Here is a 22,500-nt window from a genome sequence, read left to right as displayed (position 1 = left end):
TAGTTTATTCCTGAGTCTCTATCATCCTTTATTCTTTCCTCCATTTTTACTCCACAATTTTCTCAGAGTACAGTTGTTCTCAGTGACCCGCCTAACATACATACATACATACATACATACATACATACATACATACATACAACTCATGTATAGAGGAAGATATTAAGAAAAATACACACACACACACACACACACACACACACACACACACACACACACACACACACACACACACACACACACACACACAACCTTAAGACGTCATAAACACACTAGTATTGTGTTCAAAATAAAATACCACACAAGTCTACCCTCTTCCCGTTTTCTATAAGGTATGTGTTTGAGATAACTATTGTTTGTTTGTTTTTTTTATTACTGGGTTCTGTTGTCTGTGTTTTGTTTTGGATAGTAGTTGAAATATAGTTGTTTTTAAGTTGTTTTATGCAATATCTATTTACTGTGATTATTATTATGTTAATCTATATTATTACCTAGTTGAGTGTTGGCACCCCACATTTTCTATGTTTTTGTGATTCTGTTTTCCTTTTAAGTTTTATTGAATTATTTCTACTTCCTCATTCCCATCCTCTTTAATCATCAATCCTCATTTCTCTATCATTAGCCTTGTTGACCTGAATTAATTACCTCGTTTATGAGACTGTAATTAAGTTTCCACCTTAATTAACTGGTTGGAGTCTCATCACACTCCGTTTTCTATAAGTCAGACAGTCTCACATTACATTTCTTTGACTTACTCACTGGTCGTTCCGGAATACATCTGGCACTAGTTACCTCGTTAGTGTCACCACCCTCCAGGTGACACCAATCACCCCACAGAGTATAGTTACCCTCATTTCAGGGTCTCCTTCCCCCCACCTCTCTCTCCTTCCCCACTCACTCTCCCTTCCCCTCACCTCATTCTCTCCTTCCCTCACTCATTCTCTCTCTCCTTCCCCCTCACTCACTCTCCTTCCCCTCACTCATTCTCTCTCCTTCCCCTCACTCACTCTCCTTCCCCCTCACTCATTCTTCCCTCACCCACCTCCTTCCCCTCACCATTCTCTCCTTCCCTCACTCACCTCTCCTTCCCCCCACCACTCACCTCCTTCCCCTCACCACTCTCCTTCCCCTCACTCACTCTCCTTCCCCCACTCCTCTCCTTCCCCTCACACTCTCTCCTTCCCTCACCACCTCCCACCTGAGGTTTCCAAATACTAGGGTAAAGACATTCTGAGGTGATCTGTTTCTTCTGAGATAACAACATGTTGATGTGAGGTGTGGTGTGTCGGGAGGTGATGGAGTGTCTAGCCTCTGTGGTATATATATATATATATTATTCTGACCACACCTTCTGGGTCTGACCACACCTTCTGGGTTTGACCACATTTCTGGGTCTGACCACACCTGTTTGACCACACACCTTCTGGGCTTGACTACATTTTCTGGGTCTGACCACACCTGGGTTTGACCACACCTTCTGGATTTGACTACAACTTCAGGGTTTGACTACATTTTCTGCATCTGACCACACCTTCTGGGCTTGACTACATTTTCTGGGTCTGACCACACCTGAGTTTGACCACACCTTCTGGATTTGACTACAACTTCAGGGTTTGACTACATTTTCTGCATCTGACCACACCTTCTCGGTTTGACCACACCATCTCATCATTCTGACCACATCTGACACTAGGATTTAATTTTTCGAGTTTTTATATATTTTGTATAATTATGTAGATTGGAAAGATTTAATAATAATAATAATAATAATAATAATAATAATAATAATAATAATAATAATAGAGAAAAAAACATCACAACTTCCTAGGAGTGAGTGGGTGAAAAAGTATGTACGTGAGAGTGTGTGTGTCTGTAAGTGCGTCTGGGCCAATAGGATTCTCCCATTTACCGTTAACAACCAGACCTTTAATACAACTATAATTGGGCAGTTCATATCTTTAAGCTGATACTGACGATGCACTATCTATCTATCTTGTGGACGAAGAAGAGAATGCGTCTTTCTTCACCTGAAACCGTCGTAGTTATTGAAGTATTTGTGTATAAAGTCAATATTAACGAAGCCTCACCAATCACCCACTATCACCAACACCATTATCACCATCAATACCATACCACCACCATCACCTACCACCACCACTATCACCAACACCATTATCACCACCAATACCATACCACCACCATCACCTACCACCACCAACACCATTATCACCACCAATACCATACCACCACCATCACCTACCACCACCACTATCACCAACACCATTATCACCACCAATACCATACCACCACCATCACCTACCACCACCACTATCACCAACACCATTATCACCACCAACACCACCACCACCCACCACCTTCCACCACCACCACTATCACAACACCATTATCACCGCAATACCATACCACCACCATCACATCACACCACTATCACCAACACCATTATCACCACCAATACCATACTACCACCATCACCTACCACCACCACTATCACCAACACCACTATCACCACCAATACCATACCACCACCATCACCTACCACCACCACTATCACCAACACCATTATCACCACCAATACCATACCACCACCATCACCTACCACCACCACTATCACCAACACCATTCACGCACCACCAACACACCACCACCACCGCCACTCCAGAACGTGGTGGACAGGCCAAGGTTGTCCCGTCCTGGGTCCGACCCTTAATTTAGGCCAGGGACAGCCCTTACGTAACGACCGTAAACACTCAGGCTTACCCACGTACAACACACGTCTCCAACCTGATTTATACCTCTAGTGACGTCATAATTCGTACTATCCTCTAAACGGAACGCCTCTGAGTGTGTAGCTCTTCTCTAACACTTAAATCAGGGCAAAACGAATTCTTTTTTATTTACAACGACTATTTTGTCCCCTTTGTTTTCGTTAATCTTTTGGAAGAATTAGTAATTTGTTTACAGTGAATGGCAGAAAATTGTTATTGTGTATCTAGCAAATTTTATGTGTTGGTGATGCTCGATAAGTTTAGTTTGATGAGTTTTTTAAAGTTCCCTTGGGTAGAGGGGTAATGGTGGCAGGAAATAGTTGAGAGGAAGTGGTGGAAAATAGTCCCTGTGTATCTGCCAGAGGAAGGTGTTAGTGGCTGGCTGGCTGGCTGGGTGTACTCTTGTCGTCCACCTGATGCTCACAGTACCTGGCAACTCGCCCGACGTTACCCCGATACGGGTTTTCCGCATATATTTTTAACAATACTCGCTAACTTTCTTCTAAAAATTCCCCCCCAAGTCACGCATTTTTATTCTCTAGTTTATATTCATTATTAAATCGCTAGTCGTCCACGGTAGCGATAAACAAAGGTACTTTATCGTTCACACACTCCGACGTCCATTATGCAGTACAATAGGTACTTTTATGTAAGAAATTATCGATGAGCGACTTTTTTTTTTACCAAGAAGAATATATATGTGTGTGTGTGTGTGTGTGTGTGTGTGTGTGTGTGTGTGTGTGTGTGTGCGCGTGTAGTTATCCCTGTAGCGGTGAAACAAGTCTCCTCTCCTTAAGTGGTTCATGTGATGTGAGAATTATGCTAGTAACTGGGCAGCTGAGAGCGTCATTCCTGCGCCAGCCTCCGACATCTTAGCCTCGCCTCCAGAGTCCTTCCCTCCCCTTGTGCTGTGTTTACCGCCGCCACGGGGGTAAAAACCTGGCTGGGCGAACGGATTTTCAAGAGCGCGTACTGTAAAGAATGTCTTAATTTCTCTCGTTTTACTTCAACCCAACTCTAAAATGGTTGGACGCGGAAGGAGAGAGGAGTATAAATGGATTAGAGTCAACTGCCTACATTAGCTGAGGTTAGGGAGTATCTCTCACTTAATCTTGGTAACACTGCTGAGGTTAGGGAGTATCTCTCACTTAATCTTGGTAACACTGCTTCACTTTTCATATCAAACATAATTTCTTTATCTGTTTCTTCACTAGTTATTCACTCATTTTCTTCACTAGCTATTTACTTCTCTTCTTCACTAGTTTTCTTCATGAGCAGCAGACCATCTTGTGTCTCTCACTGCCTTGACCCCGAGTGACCTTTGGTTTTTATACAGATAGAAGGAAAAATCCCATCTCTACCCCCAGCATGGCTTACTCCCCCACCCCATCCCACCCCTTCCACAAAACACATTCCATCTCTACCTCTCACTACCTGACTTAACCAAGACCTCCTCACCCCTACAGAAGGAGGAGTGCCCGCGGCGGCTGGTAGCATGTCAGCACTGCGAACTCGAGGTAGCATCGGCAGAGTTAGGGCGTCATCTCGAGTACTGTGAGGCCAGGACGGAGCGTTGTAAAGGCTGTACCAAGTACGTCCAGTTTAAATACCTTCAGTTTCACTACGAGAATGACCACAAGTATCTCAAACCCGAGGATAAAGGTGAGTGTTACTGTTACGTGTCTTAGTGTTACTGTTTTTGTGTTACTGTTACTTTTCTGTTAGCGTTAGTGTTGCTGTTTTATCCTGTTACTGCATTTCTTGTCACCTTTTACACCTCTTCATTACCTTGTATCTCTAGTATCATCTCTTCTCTGTGTCATTCTTCTCTTTATCTCCTCGTCTTCCTCTCATAATCGTCTTCCTCTTCCTCCTCCTCCTCCTCCTCCAGCGGATAAGAATGGCTCAGATGACGAAGGCGCAGAAGAGTGTCCCATCTGCCTCGGACCAGTGACTTTGCCCCTGGCTCTGGAGTGCGGCCACACCTTCTGCATGGTCTGTGTTAAGGGCATCGCCAACACCACCAAGAACTGCGCCATCTGTAGGAGGGACATACCCAGGGACATGTTGATGGATATAAGGTGAGATAATAGTGAGGGGGAGATATTGCCCTGAGAGATATTACCCTGGGGAATACTGAGAGATATTACCCTGGGGAATACTGAGAGATATTGCCCTGAGAGATATTACCCTGGGGAATACTGAGAGATATTGCCCTGAGAGATATTACCCTGGGGAATACTGAGAGATATTGCCCTGAGAGATATTACCCTGGGGAATACTGAGGGATATTGCCCTGAGAGATATTATTTTGGTATAAATTGGGAGACGTTGTTCTACCACCAACCACACCACACTTACTACCATCAACCACACCACATTTACTACCACGACCACGCCTACCATCACCACACCACACCACACCACACCTGCCATCACCTGCCATCTACCACCTTACACCTTCCTTTATTAACAGGTTCTGCCGGGAGGAGGACATCATCAAAAACTATGTCAACAAACCCAGGAATAAGAAGAACACCCGCAGCCACAGTGTACCCAGCCGCACCTCCTCCTACACCCCCACTACACCCAGACGCCTCAACCACCACACCACTCAGGACTATGACGGTAACCTGTTCTGTTCTCTTTTTTATTTTAGATTTTGTTTTTCATTTAGATTCTAATTCTAATTTAGATATTAGAATTTGTATGCCCTTAAGTTCTTGTAGGTTTGAGATACTAATTCAACGTTTTGAGGGGAGTCTTTTAGCAGGCCTCTCAAATTTTGTTTATGCCGGCCTTCCTTCCACCCTGGCTCTCCTACCCTCACTTTTACCCATTAGCATATCTACCGCATTATCTCCTCACATCTTAATCCCCTTCAGAAATAGAACCTCCAGTCAACAACACAAGATCTTATAACCTTTAAGTGTTAATCTTTGTGGAATGTTCGTTCATTAATCCACCAGAGAGTTTGACCTCACTGTCACCACTCACCTTGACGTCTTTTCCCCTCTCGAACTTATTATCGTCGTGTGGATATCTGTGACAAGTATAGGTGTGGCCAGAACTACCAAGTGAGAATTGCTTCATAACCCCGACACACAACAAAGACTCCTCACCCAACAGCGAACGTTAATATGTCTCACCAACAATAAGGGGCAACTTCACCCTGAACGTGGGATGTTCCGTATTATGAGGTGTCCTTACTGAGGATCGAAGCTCTTTACTTCCTCTCTCATCTCTTCTTTCTTCCTCCTCTCTCTCTCTCTCCTTCCTTCCAACTCCCCTTCCCTTCATCCCTCCTCTTTCTCACATTCCACCCTTTTTTCCTGAATCCTCCTCCTTTCCTTTTATCCCTCCTCCTTCCCTTATGTCCTTTCCTTATCTCACCCCCTTCCCTACCTTCATCCACTCCTCTCCTTCCCTTCCTCTATGCCCCTTTCCTTTGCCTCCATCAGTCCCCTTCTTTCTCTCTCTCCATTAGTCCCCCCTCCTCCTCCTCCTTCTCTCCCTGTATTACAGTATCATAAACAGGTATATGAAGTGCATTTCTTGGTGCCATTTTTTGGTTGTTGGCAGAGGAGTTTGGTGGTGTTGTCAGAGTTTGGTGATATTGGCAGAGTTTGGTGATGTTGTCAAAGTTTGGTGATGTTGATATAGTTTTGGCTGATGTTGGCAGATTATTACTGGTCTCTCCAGATTGAATTTTAAATAAATATTCACAAACACTCTGGGAACAAGCCAGATATTTGATCTACAGTAACGACTCATGAATATTTAATAGATTTTCATCCCATTCAGCAGGAACTTTTCACACACGCTAAGGATCCGCTACAAAGTTATCTTTACCCTTAATGGTCAGATGATCATGATGCAATGGTACTAATGTTTCTTGTGTAACTTTATCCCCTTGAGAACAGTAATTAAACCTTTTGAGCATGTTGATTTAACCTTTTGAAGACACTGGCTTAACCATTGGAGGATAATTGTATAACCTCTAAGGACAGTATTTAAACCCATTGTGAACGATATTTTTAAGTTATACTCATCAGGGCTTAAAGCCACTGTTCTCAAAGGGTTAAATAATTGATTTTAAAGAATTAAAGCACAATCCTTAAAGAGTTAAACATTATCTTCAAAGGGTTAAAACATTGTCCTCGGAGGGATAAATCTTCATCCTCTCAAAGGGTTAAGGTTGACAGCAATTAGTCATTTTTGTCATTCTTACAGATATGGTCTCGGCTCTTCTCTCCACCCGCACCTCCTCCACGTCTTACCGGTACCAGCGGCCTGCCAATACCCACACTCCTCCCTCCTACACCCCTTACTCCTCTTCCTCCACTACCAGCACCACCACCTCCACCACCTCCTGCCAGGACTCCTGCAAGGACTCTGATAAAGAGTCCGTCAAGGATGATGACTGCTGCTGTTCCTCCTCCTCCACCACCTCTACATCGCCCTCTTCCTCCACGACTTCCACTGCCACCTCAACCAGCGCCTCCTCCTCCATCTGCGCCATCACCACCACCACTTCATCCTCGGCCTTGAAGCCCTCATCTACCACCTCCTCATCAAGGACGGCCACCAACTCCTCCTCAGCAAGGTCTTCCAACTCCGTCTCCTCCTCCAGCAACAGGATAGTGTCATCCTCCAACAACAGGTCCACCACGTCCTCAGACACAAGGTCCACCTCCACCGCCAACCAGTCCGAAACAAAGTCTTCCATCTCAACCAGTACCTCGTCCTCCTCTTCCACCACTACCTCCTCCTATTCCGCCTCCAATGGTGCCCGGCCCAGGAGACCCACGTCTCTGGCCCTGGAGACATTCTCTGTACTGTCAGCCCTCTCCAGCTCCGTCAGTTCAGGCACCACCACCACCACCACCTCGGCCAGCGCCTCGTCCCGCTCCTCTGGTGAGTCAACACGGTGAGGTCCCGTCTGCCTCCTTTATTCTCTCTCTCTCTCTCTCTCTTTAAATGACTAAAATTATTGTTAATTATTCAGTAAACATTTTCTGCCTCTTAATCAAACGTCTGTAAACATTTCTCTCTTTGAATTATTTTCACGTGCTAAATTTCTTACCTTCTGAAATATTCTACTTTTTTACATGAATTAGCAGTGATGTGCAATGTTGTGAAGAACGTGGTTAATTGTTCCTTGTTGTCTTTTACTTCCTTACTCTTTTTTCATAATTATTTTATTTCTTAGCTTTGTTTCTCATCGTAAATTTCAACTTTGACAGTTCTGTATTTTACTTTTTTTTTATTTATTTCGATGCGAATTTTTGAGTTTCCCAAATTAATGTTATGGATATTTTTTTCGAGCTTTTATTTTTGTTTTCTTTATACCTTATATAAATATATTTTAGTCTTTGTTTCCGTGTTGTGCAGCGCATTAGTCTCACTTGTTGCTGTGTCCCTCAGGTCCTAACAGCAAGGAGCCACCCAAGAATGCGACCCAAGAGGAGTATGACAGATGGCTCGCCTTCCAGCTGGCTAAGGCTGAGGATGACCTTCCACCATCTGAGTTCAACCGCAAGCATCGACCGACCTTCAGGCGGTCACTCTCCATGCCTGAACGTGCGGTGAGTTCTTTCTTTTGTTTAAAACGTCGAGTGTGAGCGTATGTACGGTTGTTTATGAGTGCTTATATATACTTTAAGTACACACGCATGTATATATTTATATATAGATAATGACTGACACTCAAACACACGCACATGTATGTATAGATATTGAAATACACTAAACATACACAAACCCACACTTGAGCGCCCTAATAATGTCACCTAGAACTCGGGCAGCTGACGAATGCATCTTCCGCCCCTCCAGCAGGCGTCTTCAGACAGCAGTAGCAGCAGTGACTCTGAGGACTCCGACTCTCCCTCCTCCAGGGGCAGTTCCCGCCGCCCTCCAGCCTCCCCTAGGAATGCTGCGGCCTCCTCTTCGTCCTCTTCTTCCTCCTCAGCCTCCTCTTCCAGCAGGAGTACCCCCATTAGCAAGTCTTCCAGTGACTCCAACGCCGCCACCAGCAGCAGCAGCAGTAGCGTCCTCAGCACCGGCGCCAGACCCAAGAACACCGGCCTGAAGAAGAGAGTTTCCTTCAAGGAGGACACGGTAAGTGGCTTCTGTTTGACTATAATAACAAGAGTTCAGAGGCAGTGAACCGTCCATGTGAGTGATCGAGCTGGAAGTTTTGATCATGAGGCAATATTTATGGTGTTAGTTAACTAGTTGTATTGTCCTTCCAGCCTCCAGTACGTCGCGAGGCCCCCGTCATGCTGCCCTGTGAGTTCTGTGACGAGATGTTCCCTGAGAGAGACCTCATGAGACATCAGACCAGCTGTGAGCAGAACGAGACGCAGCTGCCTCGAACATCCCGTCTTGCTCAGCGGTCGACGGCAGCCACCACAGCTTCCTCCAGCTCTACCACCATCACAGCCAGCATCAACAGCAGTAGTAGTAGGGTCACTTCAGTCAGTTCATCTTCTAGTGTTACAGGCCAGACGTCGTCAGGTCCACCAAGAAGCGCAGGACCAGCTTCTCCAGCACCGAGAAAAACTACAGGAAGAACGCCCACCCCAGTGTGTACACCGCCGAGGAAGAGCATCGCGCCTAACCCCTCCTCCATTCCACCCAAATCCTCAGACTCAGGTTCATCTGGGAACAGAAAAAGCCCCGCACCCATACCCCCGAGAACTCCCGTGTCCCCTACCAGGAGGAGCCCCACGCCCACATTTGCGAGTGTGAGGAGCCCGACGTTCAGTCCACCTCCCAGTTGTCCTCCGTCAGTCAGCCCGCCACCAGCCAGTTCTCCGGCCACCACCACCATCACCATCGTCGACCAGCCGCCGTCAGTGGTGGTGTCACCCAGCCTCAGCTCCGGCAGTAGTCGTCCCTTCAGCGTGAGTCCAGCGCCCAGCGGGTCAACCAGCAACAGTTCAGTCAGCAGCAACTCCGTGTCAACAACTCCGTCGACGAGCAGCTCCGCGTCTCCCGTGCCAGCAACCACACCCAACAGGGAACTGGCTCCCCCAGACACTCCCACTACTGACGTGGAGCTCGACTATGACGACGAGGAGGGCCCTTATATGCGTCCTCGCCGAGGTCGACTTCTTTCCTCAGCCATCTTCTCCTGGCGGAGCATCTCTGCTACCGGCGCCGCCAACAGAAGGGGCTACGTGCGCTCCAACACTGCCCCACTGGAGGACACCGGAGTAGACGACGACACGCAGCAGGTACAACCTGTGACCACCAGTCGCTCTGCCACACAGCTGCCGGCCTCCCACAGTACAGACGCCGACACTCCCTCACCACAACCCACCAAATCTTCTCAAGTAAAACAAATTTCGCCCGTGCCACAGCCGGCGCCCGTCCAGGACCACGCTGAACCTGTCTTTATTAAGAACCCGAACAAGTACCGTGCGCCGCCACCCCCACAGTCACCACCCAAGGTATCATCACCACCACCACAGCAGCAATACAAGTCGTCAACAACCTCCTCTTCACACACTCAAACGAACGGCTACGTCAAGAGCCCAACGCCTTCAGTCAAGACAGCAGTGTCTCAGGAAAAACCTCAAGTGAACGGCCACGTAAATGGCTTCATCAAGTTCGACAGTAAACCTATGATGAATGGCCTCGTCCCCAAGGAGATGCTCGATGTCATCCCGTGCGAGTTCTGTAAACAGGTCTTCTCTCCGGAGAAATTTCAAAGCCATCAGGTAAGTTGTGAACGTGAAGTGCAAACAAGTTTTTGTTCTTGTATAACAGAAGTAATCCTATCCTATACTTTACCCATTATACTTATTTATACTTAAATATTCTTCTATGTATTAAATGTTATTAGTGTAACTGAATATGATGTGTAACAGTAATCATTATATTATGTAAGTGTGATTCAACATGATGTTTATTGTTGTGGTTCAGACCATGTGTGAGGCGACATACCGGCCACCAGTCCTGCGACCCACCTCGCCCCTGGACCAGTCCACCACGCAGAAGAGGAAGAGTCCGATCCCCGCCAGGCACAACAAGGGTCCAGCTCCTCCGCCTCCTGACGACATCATCATCACAGACGCCACCAAGACCTCCAGCACCTACGAGACCTCAAAGACCTCTGACACCTCAAAGAAGTCCTTCACTTCAGACACTGCAAAGACCTCCTCCTCTTCCTCGTCTTCCTCCACTTCTTCAGACACCCGGAAGTTTTCCTCCTCCTCCATCACCAGAAACCGAATGGAAAGGTCAGAAAATATTCTCCTTCGATATGGTTTGTCCACAAACAAAGATTTAACCTTCTTGAGAGTAGGGACTTCTCTCAGCTGAATAAAATCGTCTGGCGTAAGTCACAATAAAATACCTCAGGGCTACTTGCCATTTAAAGGGTTAATAAAGGAGGAGACAGGGTAAACGCCTGCCTCAACACTAATGATCCAGTAAACAAATTCTTATTAACTAACTCAACAAACCCAATAGTAGCCAGAAGAGTCTCTCATCTGACGAGTCTCTCCTATCTCTCACCTTCATCTCTCAGTCACAAGTCACGTTTACAAGGGTTCACAGTTGAGAGAATAATTATGTGTTCGGACACCGCCTATTTCCCTTAAGTTGTGAGTGACACATAGTTGTTGTTAGATACATAGATGGATGAAGATTGGTGATGAACAGACAGTTGGATAAATAGATAGATAAATGTATACATACATTCATATGTTGAGAGATAGATAGAGAACTGGATAACTATGTAACTCATGGTGTGTGTGTTGGTGTGGACAGGTCACAGTCAGTCCTGGACGACAGGATCTCGTACAGTGAGAAAGTCCGCGTCAGCCGCCGTCTGGAGCGAGCGTCCAGCATCTCCAGGTCTTACTACACCTCCAGCCCAAGCCCGAGTCTGGGGCGGCGCTGGAGCTCCCGTGAGGTCCTGCACAGCAACGGTGTGGAGTCCCCGACGTCTTATGCGTCCAGCAGCGGCGGGTGGGGCAGCAGCACTAGCAACCTCGTCTGCAGCACCAACACCTTCACGTCAGGTCGCGGCTGGTCCTCACACCTCAACATGGTGCGTGATGATGTAAGATCCCGCGCCGCCGCCGCCAGTGCCGCCGCTGCCGCCAGCGCCGCTGCTGCTGCCGCCTACTACGGTGAGTCTTGAGGGAGTGTGGAACACCACCCAACCTGTCCTTCATCCCAGCTGCCTAACATGACGTCCTGACATGTTTAGTACACCCTCAGTACCTCACTCACCCCAAACAATAACAATAACACACTAACGTTATGACAGACGCTGTTGGTGTGTCTCAGTGTTAATCAGAGAGAGAGAATTAAATAAATAACCTGACCATTGTCTAATATACATAACCATGAAAAATATTTATGTAATTCTAAAAGTAAATTACAAAACTTAATTACATATAAGAGAAAATAATCATCACTTTACTCCCGCGGTCACTTGACAATAAGAGTACAGTATTTCTCTCACTCAGAATGGAAGCAGAGGAATGATAACAACTTTTATCGAGGTGAATTACAGTCCAATAAATTTCTGTATAACTCTTTGTGCCGTGAAAATTACAGCGACAGGAGTTATCTTAATTACAGGAAATTGTTGTTGTATTTCTACCTGTAGTTATGTTAGAAAGATTAAGAGAGTGAGATGAGGGATAGGTGGGTGCTGCCTTGTCACGTCACACACCCAAATGTAAACAAACCTTAATATATTTCCTACCTGGACCTGAGTTGTTGAGTGTTCATTGGTTATAGTCTTCCCTAACTGAATACTGATTGGTTATAATCATCCCTAACTTAACTTTCATTGGTTATCATCTTCCCTAACTGAATACTGATTGGTTATAATCATCCCTAACTTAACGTTTATTGGTTATCATCTTCCCTAACTGGATATTAAAGAACATATAACTATGATTTTTAACAGCTGTCTGTGTTAATTGTAAGAATAGTTTAACAAAGTATTTAGTCATTTTTTCCTATATTTTATTATTTTTTGACAAAGTTTTTAAATATATTTTTACGTAGAATTTAATTAATATTTTATTATAGTATTATAATAACAAGCACATAGAGATAGAATGAGTTTACGTCAGGCGATGCTGATTGCCCGTGCTGGCGTTGTGCTTGTAGTAAGGGTCTTAGACTTTGTTATATATAAAAAAGTAGTGATATTTTCCTGTTGATTTTATAGTTAGTTATAAAAGTAGTGATAATTTATATATTTTATTTGTTTAACTTATTTATTACTTTACTTGTATCTTTTTGAGACCTTTAAATTTTCTTAACATTAATCAAGACGAGAACAGAGACAGTCATCATCATCATCATCATCTTCATCATCATCTTCATCATTATCATCATCATACAGGCTGACCTAGACAACAGGGGGTGGGGGGGGGAGGTGATCACGTGACTGAGGTAATCTTCTTCCAGAGGACGAAGTTGACCTTGATAATGGTGTGGAGACAGAGATTGGTAGAGAAATTAGCCAATCACAAGCCACCAAAACACTGCTGGGTGAAATGAGCCAATCACAAGCCACCAACACACTGATTGGTGAAATGAGCCAATCACAAACCAGTAGAAGTACTAAACAATCGGTATTCGGCGAAATGAACCAATCAAAAGCCAGCAGAAGTATCAACCAATCGGTATTCGGTGAAATGAGCCAATCAAAAGCCAGTAGAAGTATTAACCAATCGGTATTCGGTGAAATGAACCAATCACACGCCAGTAGAAGTATCAACCAATCAATGCTAAGCGAAATGAACCAATCACAGGGCGGCAGAAGTGTCAGCCAATCAGTGCTGTGCGAGACGAGCCAATCACAAGCCAGCAGCTGCAGTAACAACCAATCGCTGTGGAATGATGTAGAGGAGGCGCTGAACAAGACGGGAATTACCCACACTGCTGTCCACAATGGTAAATTAGGACCCCCAAAGACCTCCCAGCCCCTCCAGCCCCCAGCCCCCAGCCCCCAGCCCCCAGCCGCCAAAGACCCCAAGTCCTCAGAGGCCCTCAGTAACCTCCCAAGAATATCCAGCCCCCCATAAGATCCCCCGGGTCCCCCAGGACTCCTAGAGACATCTTCAGGGCCCTGGAGACATTCTCAGGGCTCCCAGAGAAATCCTCAGGGCCCCTAGAGACATCCACAGGGCCCCCAGACTCCCCCAGAACTCCTGGAGACATCTTCATGGCCCCTAGAGACATCCTAAGGGCTCCAGAGACCCCCGGGACTCTTAGAGGTATCCTCAGGGGCTCAGAGACATCCTCAGGGCCTCCAGAGACATCCTCAGGGCCCTAGAGACATCCTCAGGACCCTAGAGACATCCTCAGGGCCTCCAGAGACATCCTCAGGGCCCTAGAGACATCCTCAGGACCCTAGAGACATCCTCAGGGCCCCCAGAGACCCCCGGGACACCTCTAATTAACCTTGTGGTACAGCATGGCGTTTTCTTTTCCCTCTCCTCCTCTTCCTCATTGTCTGAATCCTCTTTCCATTTTCTGTGGCTTAATTTCCCATTTTCTTTATTATTGAGACGTAATTCCCGTCCTGTTCGGATCCTTTCCCCCGTTTTCTGTGCCCTCAATCCTGTTTGCGTTTCCTGATTCCGTTTTCTGTCGTTGATTCCCGTTTGTAATGCCTAAGGACCCATTTTCTGTCGTTAATTCCCATATGTATTGCCTGATTCCGTTTTCTGTCGTTTATTCCCGTGTTCTATGATGTAAATTTCTGTGTTCTACATTGTGGTTATTGACTATAATCGGTCTTTCGTTTTCTGTTGACTGGTGTCTACAGAATAATAAATATGTCTCGTTTAACTGTCAACATGGGCATTATCTTGAGTAAAGTAGCCCAATGAAGTAGCCCAGGTAAAGTAGCCCAGGTAAAATAGCCTAGATAAAGTAGCCCAAGTAAAGTAGCCCAGGTAAAGTAGCCCAGGTAAAGTAGCCCAGGTAAAGTAGCCTAGATAAAGTAACCCCAATGAAGTAGCCCAGGTAAAGTCGCCCAGGTAAAGTAGCCTAGATAAAGTAACCCCAATGAAGTAGCCCAGGTAAATTAGCCTAGATAAAGTAGCCAAGGTAAAGTAGCCCAGGTAAAGTAGCTTAGATGAAGTAGCCCAGGTAAAGTCGCCCAGGACTAATTACGGTTGGTGTGTTACAGGTGGCGCCAGGTACAGGGAGAGGAGCAGCAGTAGACCTCGACCGTCCTCAATGTACAGTACAAGGTGAGGGCAATGTACACCTTCCCTCTCATGTACACCAACTAGTATTGTACACCTTCCCTCTCTTGTACACCAACTAGTATTGTACACCTTCCCTCTCATGTACACCAACTAGTATTGTACACCTTCCCTCTCATGTACACCAACTAGTATTGTACACCTTCCCTCTCATGTACACCACTAGTATTGTACACCTTCCCTCTCATGTACACCACTAGTATTGTACACCTTCCCTCTCATGTACACCACTAGTATTGTACACCTCCCCTCTCATGTACACCACTAGTATTATACACCTTCCCTCTCATGTACACCACTAGTATTGTACACCTTCCTCTCATGTACACCACTAGTATTGCACACCTTCCCTCCTCATGTACACCAACTAGTATTGTACACCTTTTCTCTCATGTACACCACTAGTATTGTACACCTTCCCTCTCATGTACACCACTAGTATTGTACACTTCCTCTCATGTACACCACTAGTATTGTACACTTTCCCTCTCATGTACACCACTAGTATTGTACACCTTTCCTCCTCATGTACACCACTAGTATTGTACATCTTCCCTCTCATGTACACCAACTAGTATGTACATGTCTTTCTATGTACACTCCTATATAGTACACAATTTCACTCATTCTCTTTCACTTATTTACATTGTATTTCTCTTTCTCATTCTGTCTCTAACTGTAACACACTCATTTAATCTCACTCACTCACTCACTCGCTCACTCACTCACTCACTCGCTCACTCACTCACTGCTCACCACTGCCTCACTCACTGCCTGCTCACTACTCACTCGTTTTCACACACATTTCACTGCACTTCCCACTTCACTCACTACTGCTCACTGTCACTCACTACCACTCCTCACTCGCTCACTCACTCACTCACTCACTCACTCACTCACTCTCTGCTCTCCTCGACAGTGATTCCTGGGGATCAATGTATGACCTCCACTCTCCCTCACGACAGTTCAACATCTCGGACGCTTTCTCATCCGCTTCTCTCGCCTGCAAGGTAAGACCGTCACCCGTCACCCGTCACCCTCCACTAACGTCACACTACACCCTCACACTGAACCGTCACACTCCACCCTCACACTCCACCCTCACACTGCAACTGCCACACTGCACCTCACACTGTACCGCCACACTGCACCCCTCAAGCACACTCCACCCTCACCCCACCCTCACACTGCACTCCCCACACTCCACCCTCACCTCCACCTCACACTCCACTAACGTCACACTCTCCACCCTCACACTCCACCCCTCACACCACTCCACCTCACACCTTCCACCTCACACTGCACCATCACACTGCACCCCTCACACTCCACCCTCACACTCCACCCTCACACACCACTCCACCCCTCACACTCCACCCTCACCTCTCCACCCTCACACTCCACTAACGCCACACTCCACCCCTCACACCCACCCCACACCACCCACCCCTCACACTCCACCCTCACACTCCACCCTCACACTGCACCGCCACACACTCCACCCCTCACACCCACCCTACACTCCTACTAACGTCACACTCCACCCTCACACTCCACTAACGTCACACTCCACCCCTCACACTCCACCCCTCACACCACTCCACCTCACACCCACCCCTCACACCACCCACCCCTCACACTCCACCCTCACACTCCACCCTCACACTGCACCGCCACACTCCACCCTCACACTCCACCCTCACACCCAACCTCACACTCCACCCCTCACCTCCACCCTCACACTCCACCCTCACACTCCACCCTTACACCTCTACTAACGTCACACTCCACCCTCACATCACCCTACACTCTACTAACGTCACACTCCACCTCACTCTCCACCCTCACACTCCACCCCTCACCCTCCACCCTCACACTCCACCCTGCACTCTACTAACGTCAAGACCCACCCCACCTCTACTAACGTCACACTCCACCCTCACCTCCACCCTCACCTCCACCCCTCACACTCCACCCTCACACTCCAATTCTTACACTCTACTAACGTCACACTCCACCCCTCACACTCCACCCTCACAACACTCCACCCCTCACACCCCACCCTCACACTCCACCCTCACACTCCACTAACGTCACACTCCACCCACAACACTCCACCCTCACACTCCACCCTCACACCCAAGCACCCCTCACACACTTCACCCCTCACACTGCACCCCTCACCTCCACCTCACACTCCACCCTCACCCTCCAACCTCACCCTCCACCTCACACTTCACCCTCACACTCCACCCTTACACTCTACTAACGTCACACCTCCACCCCTCACACTCCACCCTCACACTCCACCCCCTCACACTCCACCTCTTACACTCTACTAACGTCACACTCCACCCTCACACTCCACCCCTCTACCCACCCTTACACCTCTACTTCAACGTCACACTCCACCCTCACACTCCACCCCTCACAACACTCCACCCCTCACACTCCACCCCTCACACTCCACCCCTCACACTCCACTAACGTCACACTCCACCTCCTCACACTTCACCCTCACACTCCACCCCTCACACCCACCCCTCACACTCCACCCTCACACTCCACCCTCACCCTCCACCTGGTAATTGCAGGCTTTAATCTCACTAATTAGGTGATAAGGATTAGTATTTGTTATAGAACTCTGCTGAATTATTATTATCATTATTATTATTATTATTATTATTATTATTATTATTATTATTATTATTATTATTATTATTATTATTATTAAATAAAAAGGGTTAAATTGGCTCCCTGTTTCTATATCAGTAAACTAAGCTTCTGATTGGCTAGTCTACTTAAACACACACACACACACACACACACACGGACATTACTCAGGTATTTGGGTATTTAATTAGTGTACAGAACCATAAGTAACTAGATAGTATGTTTACACCTGTACGCACGCCCCCACCACTAGAGGCGCTGTCGTCATTAGTGTTGCCAAGGTGACCCGTAGAGTGGAGTCTCCCGTCTTGGTAACTCTTTTTATAATATAATTGAAACTTCTAAAACAATTTGTCCCTGTTAACAATATTTCATATACAATAAAACCTCCATATAACGGACTTCTCTCTCCTCATGTTGTTCGTTAGATGGGGGAGTTTATATTTAATAGACCCTCTGTATAACGGATTTTCACATCTATATAGTTCGTTATGCTTGATGTTTCATAACGGACCCTCGATATACCGGACTTTCCTCTCCATATTGTCCGTTAAATAGAGGTTTTACTGTATATGAGACTTATTATCCGTTATCCATCAGTGGTGTCTCTCTGTCTGACGTTAGTATGATTAATTGTCTCCTCCTGAGTGAGAATTTATAACTTGACCTCAAACAAATAAAAGGTCCATTAATATTCTACAAGTAATGAATAAAAATGGAAAATAAAATATACACTTCATTTATTATCATTCACGAATCTTATTGGTTAGTTTAACAGCCAGAGTTTGTTTAGACGTCATTTTCCCCGTATTTTATTGGTTAATACATCAACCAATCAGAGATCATTATTCACTAATACAAAACCCTGATTCAAGGGAGTTAATTTAACCCTATTTAAGCCTTAAGGACCAGTACGTGACCCTGATGTATCCAGGTCTTCAGGTACGTCATGCATTAATTACGGATTATATTACCACCATTCTTTTTTTTATTTTGCCAGATAAGCTTTGCAACTTTTGTATTTATTTATGGCTGCTGCGCTTTATTTATCTTATTATTTAAGCTTACAATCAAGAGAATGGTACAGCTTTTGTAACACTGGATAGGGAGTGTGTGTGTGTGTGTGTGTGTGTGTGTGTGTGTGTGTGTGTGTGTGTGTGTGTTGAATTATATATATACACTGTTACATTATAAAGTAGATTATGATATTTACTTTTAAAACTCTCTCACTCTCTCCTCACTCACCTCTCCCCACCTCTCTCCCCCACACGCTGATCAGGTTAACTAGTTTTTGCCTGAATATGATTGAGGGAAGGGAAAAAAGGATGAAACATTTTTACCTGCAGGAAAGAACCATTTTGTTTCTCTGTTTATGCACCAAAGATCAACACAACTTTGTCATTTCTTAGTATCTCAGGTGTTGTGTTGTGTTGTGATGTTGTCTGTCAGGTTTCCTTAGCCTCTCAGTCACGTTCTTCAGTAACCAATTCAAGTATGATCACAAAGCTACGTCTTATACTGTACATACATACATGCATACATACATACATACATGCATACATACATACATATATACATACATACACTCTCACTAATGAAATGAATATGAACAAAATAGTAAATTCTTAGGAAGGTAATGACGTCAGACGGGGGACTGTGTGTGTAAGATGCACTGTGATTGGTGGACAAGTTTATAAGGTGTGAGGCTATTGGTTGGCTGATAACTGCGGTGAGGTGAGAACTCATTAACACCTGGGCATTATACCATAGTGCCCAGGTGACGTAAGTAAGGAACTGATAAAGATGAAATAAAAATTAGTTATTTTTAGTTTTTTATACGAAATATTTATAATAATTAAGACAATATTAATACACACAAAAAATAATAAAACAAACAAACATAAAAGTGAGATAAAAATATACTAAATTATTTAATTTTTTTTAATGCGTAGAACAAATCAAACTAAAATAAAATTAAAACGAATTATTAATATTTTTTTCGACACAAGAGAAATAAATAAAATAGACCAGTATTTAATATAAAGAATATAATCAAGATATAAAACACCGTATATACATGTTGAGTTGTGGTGTGTCGTGTTGTGTTGTGTTGTGTTGTGTTGTGTTGTGTTGTGTCGTGTCGTGTCGTGTTGTAGGAGATATTACACACAACACTGCACCACATTCACCCCTGTAATAAACTTCTCTAGACAGAATATGAAGAAGACTCACTTATTTTGGCTACATTTTTTTAAGATACATTTCTTTCCATTATTATCTGTATAAATGTTAGTCGTGGTGTTTGTTTGTTTGGGGGAAAATAAAATAAGTGTCTTTAAATGTGGAATTAGTTAGATATGAATGTATTAAGTGAGTTATAATTAAGTGGTAAGGGGTGTTTTGCCTTACCGTGTATAGATATAAAAGAGAGAGAGAGAGAGAGAGAGAGAGAGAGAGAGAGAGAGAGAGAGAGAGAGAGAGAGCAATAATGTTACTGAAGATAATAATCCTAGCTGTGATGGCGCTAGTGAAGCTAATCCTGGCTCCCATCTACCCCTAACTGTTTGTGGCGCTGCTGAAATTAATCCTATACTGTACTGAAGTCTATCATAGCTGAAGTCAGTCTTAGCTGAAGTAAATCCTAGCTGAAGGCATTTCCAGCTAAAGTCAATCCTAGCTGAAGTAATTTCCAGCTGAAGTTATTCCCAGTTAAAGTCAATCCCAGTCTTAGTCAATCCTAGCTGAAGGCATTTCCAGTCTTAGTCAATCCTAGCTGAAGTTATTCCCAGCTGAAGTCACTCAAGGCTGTACCTGAAACTGAAGTCGATCCTGGCTGAAATCAGTGTTAGCAGGAGTTAAATTTGGCTGATATAATTCGTAGCTGAAGTCAATCGTAGCTAAATTTATTCACTGTTGAGGTCAATCTTGGCTGAAGTCACTGATATTTGTAATGAAGATGAAGAAACTAATGTTGTAGCTGAGATGAGAGACGAAGGAGCTGAGATCAGAAGTTATGGAGCTGAGATTAGAAGTTAAGGAACTGAGATCAGAAGTTTAGAAGCTGAGATCAGAGGTTAAGAAGCTGTATTCGTGTTCCATTACCTCACTCACGGTCCTGTAATACTCCACTATCATTCGTCTGAACTGAAGGAAATGAAAGACATTCTATCAGGGGTTTGAAATAATAATAATAATAACGTGTAAGACTTAGTTTGAAATAAGTAACATGATTGAAATATAGACAATACTTATATCTTACTTAAAACAACGTGAAAGTAATATATTGATATGCCTTAAAAAATGGAAAATAAAAATGGTATTAAAATTCTGAACGCGTTATACGAACACAAAAATACGTACAATGAAAACTAAAAGTGAAGAATTACAAAAAAATAAACTAATTAATCTTACAATACGAATAAAAATAAAATATTAAAATAACAACAGCAACAATGAATAAATCGATTATAAACTATATATTTCCAACAATACGCTATAAAATCACTTTACAACAACAACAACAATAACTCGATGGTAAAATACAACAGGAAGTTATTTACAACCAGAATAAAAAGATCTGACATGTGCTTGTTTGTTTGTTTCAGAAGCGCTACATCCGATAAGTGTTCTCTCTCCCAGCATGTGGCCAACACTTTACTACACTTTATAATTTTGTGAGTAAAACTGCTTAAAAGTTCACCACTATTTGGGCAAGTTGTTCAATGTCTCTCAAATATCTCTCACTTTTAGTTAACTGTTAAAATTATCTCTAGTTTTTTTTCGTGTTTTCTCTTAAGTCTTCAAATTTTTTCTCTGGTATTTTCTCTCTTATTTAAGTGTTTCAATTAATGTCGTAAGTCTTTTTATATTTTATCTTAAGTGTTTTAATTTGTCTTAGTAACAGTTTTGTCTCTCAAGTTCATTGTTTTTTAAATTATCGTAAATTCTTTATTTCTCTAAGTCCAAGATCCAATATCTCAGTCAAATGTTTAACAAGTTCTTCCTTGTTTTTGTTTTCGTACTATTGTTAATTAAAATAACAAGAGTCAGTCAGTAACCAAATGTATTCATAAGTTATCAAAATTTTGTAGATAAGTCCATGTATAAAACTTTAAATCCGCCTGTAATCCACTACTGTTAGGACATCATAAATCCGTTTCTAATATACTACTGTTACGTCAACTTAAAATCCGTTTGTAACCCACTACTGTTCCGTCATCTTAAAATCCTGATACTTCCAGGGAAAAAAATAAAATCCGAAAAGTTTAGGATTTAAAAAAGTAAGAAATTAACCAAGAATAAAAAAAAATGTTCTATACAAATTTACTATCATGTTCTTATAGGTAATTTGACGAGACTTTTATAATTGAAATATTAATTATCACGTAAATTTAAGTTTTTATTACGAGGGTCTAATTTTTATTAATTATTGACCATATTGGATAAAATTGGTAGTTAAGGAAAGCTTACAGAGAGAGAGAGAGAGAGAGAGAGAGAGAGAGAGAGAGAGAGAGAGATTGGATACTTAAATAAAAGATAACGAGAGAAATAGACAGAGATATTACAAACTTAAGAAAAGAAAGATAGAGATACAGAGAGAGAGATAAAGAGATACAGAGAGAGAGATAAAGAGATACAGAGAGAGAGAAAAGTTAACACCTTGCTCAAATTAGTCAAGGCAATTTTTTTACATTATTTTTGGCTTCTGCTTTTAATATTTTTATTATTATTCAATTTTTGTGTCATATTTTCTCACTTAACAAATCCTTAACTCACTCCACTAC

The 22,500-nt window shown here is 43.9% G+C and overlaps 1 protein-coding gene across 1 annotated transcript in view; it reads left to right on the top strand.

The window, feature by feature from the left end:
- The window catches only part of LOC121857776 (serine-rich adhesin for platelets-like), a 42,216-nt gene that overhangs the window by 12,221 nt on the left and 7,495 nt on the right, over window positions 1-22,500 (top strand). Inside the window, exons 3-14 of the mRNA XM_042353957.1 lie at window positions 4,253-4,448; window positions 4,678-4,867; window positions 5,263-5,414; window positions 7,020-7,703; window positions 8,214-8,374; window positions 8,622-8,906; window positions 9,041-10,513; window positions 10,719-11,035; window positions 11,568-11,932; window positions 13,233-13,721; window positions 14,965-15,028; window positions 15,963-16,053. Of these exons, the coding sequence (XP_042209891.1) occupies window positions 4,253-4,448; window positions 4,678-4,867; window positions 5,263-5,414; window positions 7,020-7,703; window positions 8,214-8,374; window positions 8,622-8,906; window positions 9,041-10,513; window positions 10,719-11,035; window positions 11,568-11,932; window positions 13,233-13,721; window positions 14,965-15,028; window positions 15,963-16,053 (4,467 nt within the window). The remainder of the gene's footprint in view (window positions 1-4,252; window positions 4,449-4,677; window positions 4,868-5,262; window positions 5,415-7,019; window positions 7,704-8,213; window positions 8,375-8,621; window positions 8,907-9,040; window positions 10,514-10,718; window positions 11,036-11,567; window positions 11,933-13,232; window positions 13,722-14,964; window positions 15,029-15,962; window positions 16,054-22,500) is intronic.

The sequence above is a fragment of the Homarus americanus genome, unplaced genomic scaffold (assembly GCF_018991925.1).
Source record: "Homarus americanus isolate GMGI-L3 unplaced genomic scaffold, GMGI_Hamer_2.0 scaffold45226, whole genome shotgun sequence".
NCBI lineage: Eukaryota > Metazoa > Arthropoda > Malacostraca > Decapoda > Nephropidae > Homarus > Homarus americanus.
This window is presented reverse-complemented; position numbering and strand designations above follow the sequence as displayed.